Source organism: Alosa alosa, chromosome 19 (assembly GCF_017589495.1).
Source record: "Alosa alosa isolate M-15738 ecotype Scorff River chromosome 19, AALO_Geno_1.1, whole genome shotgun sequence".
NCBI classification, from domain to species: domain Eukaryota; kingdom Metazoa; phylum Chordata; class Actinopteri; order Clupeiformes; family Clupeidae; genus Alosa; species Alosa alosa.
Genome location: NC_063207.1, coordinates 22,652,692 through 22,661,603, shown reverse-complemented (window position 1 = coordinate 22,661,603; position 8,912 = coordinate 22,652,692). Strand labels below are relative to the sequence as shown.

General features: G+C 40.6%; 1 protein-coding gene across 1 annotated transcript; it reads left to right on the top strand.

The window, feature by feature from the left end:
* Nucleotides 1–4,755: 4,755 nt before the first annotated feature.
* On the top strand, nucleotides 4,756–7,197 carry LOC125284431. Its single transcript, XM_048228374.1, has 2 exons — nucleotides 4,756–4,819; nucleotides 6,258–7,197. Exon 2 carries the CDS (start codon nucleotides 6,463–6,465, stop codon nucleotides 7,195–7,197), a length of 735 nt encoding a protein of 244 aa, XP_048084331.1. The 5' UTR covers nucleotides 4,756–4,819; nucleotides 6,258–6,462.
* Nucleotides 7,198–8,912: the final 1,715 nt, after the last annotated feature.

Genomic DNA, 8,912 nt, shown 5'->3' with positions numbered 1-8,912 from the left:
CTATCATTTCGTTTATTTGATGTTGCCTTAGCAACACAGCCTTCAGAGCAAAGATTCTAGAACAGGGCCAGAGAGACACGTTTTGAGTTTGTGGCCAAGAACCTAAAATATCGGTTTCCATGTGCTGGATGGTGTCGCCCTTTATGAAAGTAAGTGTTTTATACAGTTAACGTTACAGACATAATGAGTCATGTTGTAGTGGTCAACATAAATGTGCCCCTTCTGTTATTAGAATGCTAAGCGGAGAAGCATGCTAAGCAGATATTTAGTATGAGTCTGTCTCAATTGGTGTACTTACGTGAGTACACTTTTTGTGTAGTACACTATGTGCACTGTGTGCTTACTGGCGAGTCGCGCAAATTTTAACAAAATAGTATTGTCTCATATCAAACACTAACTCCGTGCACTTCACGGAAATGACGATCGCAAACATTTTAATATAACTTTATTGGCGTCCTCAATTCGACAGTGACATGGTCATACTGTGTCAAAACATGAACCGTTTATGTTATAACTTGCTTGTACCTCCGTGAAAGTCTGTTTTCCACTGCTGCTGCTTCAGCTTTCAAACCGCGATTACCACGAAGTTTGAAAACGCGCTCCCTCCCTTCCGCTATTTGGCCAAGATGGCGTCCGTTAAAGGGCGAAAAGTGTCCAGCGTTGCACACTCAGCTTTTGACCGTTATGAGTGCACCATCCGGGAACTTGCAGCGCCTTTCGTGTCGTTGGAATTTTCAGTGTGAACACCCTCATGCACTCAAATTAGGTATTGTAAGTGCAGAAGTACGCGATTTGAGACACAGTCTATCATTAATTTCTTGTGTGGCTAGCTATAGGGAGGAGGAGATGTAGTGCTATGTTGCTAATTGGGATTTATGTTGTTTAGCGTAATGCCATGGTCATTTGATATGAGATGCTTGCACTCGTAACTTCGATCACGCGTGTAACTTTAGGACTGCTATTTTTTTACTAACAGTAATTCACGAAGCACTTTAGCCCTAAAAGTAGCACCTACGCCTGTGATGGCTTAAAAAGAAGTGGCAAGGACTCCTAACGCGATGTTTTGAAATCGCCTACTATTGTCTACAGGAGCTTCCAATCACGAGGGAACTTGCATTGTAGGCATAACTAAGGGATGCAATAACACCACCAACAACCAAAACTAGCCTACTCATTGTCAACATGTACATGAAATGTAACGCTTCATGTGGATCAAATTAAAATGTTTTCTTTGCAAACGTAAGCATAGGCATATGGTGACAGATTAATTTATTAATGCTGTGTGAATCACGGTAAGCCTTGAATGAAGTGGCCACTTCTTAATGGGACCCACTGTATGGAAGTGGGATAAGTAAAATAGAGATGTTTTAAATAAGATAAGGTTAATCAGAATTCTACGATATGCCCGCTTGACAACGGCAGAGATAGAACTGGCCTTTGGCCATAGCAACCATCCATTTAGAACGACTGGCCTTCATAGCAACCAAAGATCTGAGCTGTGTTGCAATGTGAGGCAAAGTATAGAAAGGTGATGAAACATACAGAGACAGGTCAAGAAATATAGTGCAATGTAGACAGTAGTATACAGTTGATTTACAGACGGTGGTTTAGAGTAATATGAAGTATTCCTTTATTCTGAGATAGGCTACATCAATAGGCTCTCAAAACAACCCCAGGCTCACAAAACAATCCAAACGGTCTTTATAGAGCAAATCCATATAGATTATTTGTCAAATAAACCAGTAAAACATAATTTGTGGGATGGAATATATAACATTCACACTCATAGCTCATATATTTTTTTAAATAAATCAGTGAAAAAGTATCCTGACAAACAAGTAGCTTTTTAATGCCTTGGTCATATTTCATAATTTCAATTCCTCTGTAGGTTACCTGATAGCCCAGTTTGAGAGGCGCAAGACACGTGACATTATTTATTTTTGCAGCCAATCACTGCTGTCATTTTATTTTATTGATTTGATCTCAGTCATAGAAGCTAAATTTGAAGGCAGGCCAAAGGTAAAATCCAACGAATCACATTCAACCCGCAAGCCAATAGTTGAATAGCCCTCTCCTAGAGCTTTTGGGATATTGCCACTGCTCCAACACTGAAAGGCACCGTTACAATGCCTGGATCAAGCCAGGTTCAGCATAGCGTATGCCACTGTCTGCTCACGTTGCTGACCGGACCAGGGCAAGCACACTTTCGCAGTTCCCGCCGGAAATGCAGTCTAGTTTGAAAATGACATCCCATGGTGCAATGCAAAGATACTGCAGTCAGAGCCATAGACATAATATACATAGACGCCGCATTGGCTGCTGGAAACAAGAAATGCGGCCGCCATCTTGGACCGGTCATACTCCTCGTTGCGTTGCAGCAGAAGACACAAGATGACAGCACTGTGCAGCATGTTCCTTCTCAAATCGGCGGATTTACTTTTCACAAGTAAGATTTAACATAACCGTACTATTGGTTGTATTTTGTGAATAGAATATTACCAGAGAGCTGAGAAGGAGCAATCTTTGATATTACTGTATGAAAATCGTAGCCATCTAGCTAGGCTATGTTTACTCGGTGTTCACCCGGCTATGAACTGAGACTTGATAAGTCATATTCCATAACACTGACTTAGATTACAACTGACACAAGAAGGCTATTGTAGAAATAAATCATACTAGATTTGGCGGGCGAATTTACACAAGTGGCACAGACTAGCCTATTGGGCAATCGCTAGCTGCTACTTGTAGCCTAAGTGTGTTGGTGGTAGCCTCACTATTTCCTGAATAAAGTAACTTCAATAGCTCAACTTCTTTATTTATCAAGTAGCTTAGCCAGACAAGCTACACTTTTCTTGTCCTGTGAAATTAGCACAATTTAAAGTAGCTTCCTATGTAGTGAACTAGCCTACTGCTGTGTTTGTGTTAGGCTACTAATACATTTGACTGGGTGGTAGTTTTGTGTAGTGTTTTATTCATGGCAGAGTAACTGATAGTTTAGCTCACTAAAATTTCGAAGTAGCTTGCCCAACACTGTATTATTCACATGTCATTTACCCTAACAAGAATAAGATGCCTCTCAAATTCCTTTTCATTCATTTATTTATTATTTTGTATCTCTCCAGAACAACTGCCTTGTTCAAGAAGACTGTGAATGAACTGAACGGTCTCCTCACACCCCTGGAACTGAGGAAGGTGCAGCTCTTCATTGCAGTACTGCAGGGCATCTGCTACACTGTGACTGAATGTTTGATTTATGAGCTCCACCTTCATCACCTGCATTCGCCACTCTGTGTCCCATTTTCCCATCGTCTGGTTGACTCAGTCCTCTTTTATGGAGTTTACCCAGTTTACTATGCCATCTTATTTGCCCACCTGCTGTCTGAAGCACTTTTGTTCTCAGCCAAAGTGTACCCAAGCAATTTTAGCAAGGTGGGAACATACAAAATGACATGCACCAGTTGTCGAAATCATAGAACCAACTGCATGACGGTAACTCTGTCTCACTGGAACCTTTCTGTGAACTGTAAATAACAGATGCTGTTGATGAACCCATTGACACTGTACAAGTGACAAGTCACCTTTTTGTCTTGAATTGATGAACTGTTACACTTACTATGCCAAACCAATGTCTGATTTTTAAGGATCAGAAACAAACCTACAAACTTGCACTTTACAATATTTATGGAACTTGTCTAACAAATGCTGTTGATATTGAACCCAGTTACTCCATTTCCTTTATGCCACACCAATGTCTGTTCATCACTTTATTTTTGATGGCACTGAACTGAAAATGTTAATGGATTTTTTTCTGTAAATTTAACTCATTAAAACTTGAATCAAACCAGTTTTTGTCTATGCTCTCAAACGTGGATTAGTTATGTTCCCAGTTTTTATATTGGATGTCATCACTTTATAATATATCATATATCAGAATATTCTATTACTGTTAAGCCCACTATGAATATACACACAACCATGTTTCCTGTATCATACAGCTTTTCTACTGGGAGGTTTACAATTTATTCTGAGTCAATTTACCCAAGTTTGTCACTAAACCACATAGGCCTACTTGGAATACCCCTCAGATGTCTGAATGGCACTGATCTCACTTAAATGTTTATGGAACCTTTCTGTGGACTGTGAAAAATGCTGTTGATGGAACTTTTCTGTCAACTGTGAACTATATTTAACTCATTGAACTTGCATCAAACTAGTTTTGTCTATGCTGTCAAACATGGATTATGTTCCCAGTTTTGATATTGGACGTCAGGTCACTTTATCATATATCAGAATATTCTATTACTGTTAAACCCACTATGAATATTAAAATACGCTAAATCATGTGTCCTGTATCATAGTTACATGTATGACCTTTGCAGCAAAAAAAACCGCGTGAGAATCTGTTCGGTATTCAGTGAGATATGATTAATTAAGTGCGCTGACAGCTCATCTCACCGGCCAAACAGATTACACTGAGTGGAGTGGATGACCGGTCCAAGATGGCGGCTCCATTTGTCGTCAGCGCTAGTAAGGAGTAGCGGTCGATGCGGCGTCTATGTATATTATGTCTATGGTCAGAGCTGCAGTGAGTGTCAGTGACTTCACTTCAGTTCAGTTGCTGTGGTGTAATAATAGCGGCAAGATGAGCAATGAGTCTGCCATCATTAAATTTGCATACCAAAACCACAAAACCTTCACGGGAAAAGATTTTAAAAAAAAAGCACACTGCACGGTGCCAATTCTGCAACACCTCAATAACGGAAACTTTGGGCACAACTTCAAACTTCCATCGCCATATCAGAAGAAGTCATCCTAACAGGTGAGTGCATTAACGCGTTAACGTGTTGTTGAGCTATGCTATGCTCGTTAACATATTGTGCTTTCACCTAACCATGCATGAGTATAAAGTGTGTTTGACATAAAGCTGTTAGTTTTAGTTTTACATTATAATGACATAGAATAGATGGTATTTTGATGGTTTGATGGTTGTTGGTAAAATAAACCCCCCAAAAAAAAACCACGAGCCCACCACTGGTGTCTTTTTCTGGCGCCCAGAGCTATCCATAGCTACAGTATCTACTGTACTAGCCTACTTGACCAAGTAGCCTAGTCCAACTTGAGAGCAGAGATGTGAACTGTAAGTTGTCTCATTAACACAGTTAAGGGAAAGGCTTAAAGCAGGACAATACCATAAACTAATTTCTCTTAGATGGTGTCAGGGACATTCTATTTTATCAGTGAAAAGTGTTGAATGTTTAATTTCAAGTGGCCATTTAGCTACTCAATTAGTTCGTTTGTGAATGCTAACCGTTAGCATCTATATGGATTTCTCCATAGGCGTTAGCTTTAAGCTAACCAATCGGTTTCTATTCAATGTTAACGTGTCTCAGAATGCACTCAGGAAACGAATACCAAGATATATTTTGTTTATCTGCTATACAGTTTTACAGTGAGTCTTAAGTAAAGCTTTGAAGAGAATTTCGGAGAAGTTCTTGGGAAAAGCGTTATCTATGTGCGAGCTTGTAGCCACACACATAAGAGCAAGGGCAAAAATACATTAGCTAGTTTTCGTCTGAGCTACACACTTTAGTTGTCTTGATTAGGGCACTCCAGTGTCGGTGTGGAGTTGAATATTACTTGAATTATATATATTATTAGGCTACATAGGGAGGTTATTTTAGTGCTTGTGTGTAAGACAACAAGAGAGACTGCTTCCTCTAATGTCCACATACATTTTGTTGATTATTAAAATTAGTCAAGATCTACAACATCTGCATCTTGTTTAATTGTTAATCTACATTAATATTGTTACATACAGTAAAGCCTTTGTTACAACATTCAGCAGTATGTAGACATAGGCTGATAATTTCGAGTAGGTAGCCTAATATAATTTCCACCATTAAGATCGCTCTGCAGTGAAAGGAGTTGTGGGCTGGCTAGGTCGCTACAGGTGGTTACAAATTTAAATATTACAAATTTTGAATATTAATAATAGGCTGTCCTTGGTCATTTTCTTTCACATCAGGAATGTGGAAATCACCTTGCATGTGTTAGGCTAGGCCTAGGCTATTTTGGATTAGAAATGAAGGTGACCTAGTTCCAACAGACAGTAAGAGAGCTTATGCCTTTAAAACATATAAATTATACGTATATAGTTTTGCAATTAATAGTTTATAATAGAGAACATTATGAATTTTAAAACATGCTGATATATAATAGATATATAATAATTTGTGGATGTTGCCTCTCTCTTACAGGTTCCTGGAGTACAAGGCAGCACAAGACCAAACTGACGTTGCACAACCATCAGTATCTGCATGCTTCTCCAATGTTTCGGTCTACAGTTCTAAATCCCCTCGGCAGCAAGCAATTAATGCATCCATCATTAAGGACTTGGTAATTGGCTGTGCACTGCCTCTGGCTTTGGTGGAGAATTGTTACTTTAGAAAATTTCTGAAAGTCATGGACTCAAAATACACCCCCATCTCGAGAAGCACTATCTCCGAGAAAAGAATCCCAGTACTGGTGAACCAAGTGAAGCAGACTATTGTTGAAAGATTGCAGAGTCAACCATCTGTCTCTGTAACCGTTGATATCTGGTCTGACCGCAGACTGCGGTCCTTTCTTGGCGTCACTGCGCATGCAGTACACTGCTCTAATGGATCCTGTGTGCTTGAACCGTACCTGCTTGAATGCCGACGGTTTACAGGACGGCACAGCGGTGAGAGGATTTCTGCTGCTTTTGAGGAAATACTTGAAGAATATGGCATCGCGCAAAAAGTTTGTTATATTATAACAGACAATGCAGCCAACATGAAATGCGCTTTCAAAGTGCAAATGCCCCTGCAGCAAGCCTCTGACACAGAAAGCGAGGATGACCTTGATGATGAGGAGTTATGGGAGGACACTGATGAGGACACAGAACTTGGGCTATCAGGGGAGAGGCTTTCTTGTTTTGCCCATTCTCTTCAATTAGTTGTCTCAGATGGAATGAAAGAGGTCAAATCAATTAGTCTTGCCATTGCTAAAGCATCTCGCTTTTCTACCCTCTTGCACACCAGCTCGGCTTTCAAAGACACATTTGAAAGCACATGTGGAACAACAAAAACTGTACCTGCAGCGAACAACACCAGATGGAATAGTACATTTAAACAGCTACAAGCACTGACTTCTCTGGATCACAAAACATTGACCTAAATGTGCCTTAACGACTTTTCAGAAGTTGTTTTCCATGCGTGAGTGGAACCAACTCAGAGACTTAACCTCAATTCTTACTCCTTTTGCTGAGGCTACTAACTTAACAGAGGGGGAAAAAGTCGTAACTATCAGCATCATTGTGCCGACTGTTCTTGACCTGAACACCCATTTAATAAAATGTGAAACAACTCATATCCTGTGTAGACCCATCGCAAGGGCACTACACGGATCACTGAAAAAACGCTTCCAGGGGATTTTTGAACAGTTTGACATGGCTGGGGAAACTGGGAAGGAGGAGCCATTCAACAACAAAATCTACACCCTTTCCACAATGCTGGACCCACAGTTTGGCCTAAATTGGGTGGATCTCGATGTGACGTGCAAGCAGGGTGCAGCATACCAGAGGTGATACAGAGAGGACCTGAAAAAAATCACTGAAAGGTTAGTACATAAACTGATGTATGAAAACTTACTGTAAATTCGTATCATATTTGCTTACCAGAACATATTAAACTGGGTGTATTACATTTTACCACAGAGTGCAAGGGTAATAACCTACAACAGTGTTGTTATTCCAAGATTACATTTAACATGTTTAACATAACACAGCGTGATCATAATCTCTAGTTTACATAACATTTGATATGACGTGCTCATGTCTCACAGAGACACTGGTTGCAGAGGTTGAGAAATGTGCTGAGAGATACGGAGGAGAACAAGATGACTTGGACAGCACATTGGAAGAGGATGATGACTCCCCACCAAAGAAATGTGGTCGCATGCTGTCGAGGTACAAATCTCTCAAAAAGCGCAGCACAGGGCAGCAAACATGTGTTGCTCCGCAGGTTGCAAAACTACTTTGAGACTGTTGAAGACACAGACATTGAGAATGCTCTTTACTTTTGGGCCAAACACCAAGAGCGTTTTCCCCAAATCCACATGCTGGCCATGAAACTGTTGGCTGTGCCGGCGTCTTCAACACCCGTTGAACGTGTTTTTAGTCGAGGTGGTTTTATTATGAGACCACATCGGTCCCGCCTCAGGCACAGCTTGCTCTCATCTCTGATTTTTCTAAAGTGCAACTACGAAATTCTTGACGGGGAAGAGTAAAATGAAGAGTGTGTGTCTGTGTGAGTCCAGGGGATGTGGGGTGCTGGGGATGTGGGGTGCTAAATGAAGAGTGTGTGTCTGTGTGAGTCCAGGGGATGTGGGGTGCTAAATGGTTTGGTTGCAAAAGGGTGTTGGGTGGGAGTGGGGATTTGAGGAAATGGTTTAGTGGCCAGTAATGGGGAGGGGGACCAAGACCTGTCTTCAGTGCCTGTTGCACTTGTTTTTAGAGTGTTCATTATGAGACCACATCGGTCCCATCTCAGGCGCAGTTTGTTCTTGCCTGCCGTGTGTTTAAAAGATATACAGTGGGAAGAATAAGTATTTGAACCCATGCTACAGTTGACTAAAAAGAGGAATATATTTTATATTCCTCTTTTTAGTCAACTTTAGCATGGGTTCAAATACTTATTCTCCCCACTGTACATGTTCATGTTTTGGGGACTGGGGGTGGGTTTAATAACATAGAATATTTGTTAACAGCAGTGTGACATAGTGTGATGTGTGTGTGTGTGTGTGTTTGTGGAAGGGGAGGGGGGTGTAATGTGTATGTGTGTTATGGGGGAATAAAGTTTTAAAAGATACTGAATTCTAGTGTATTGTCAAAA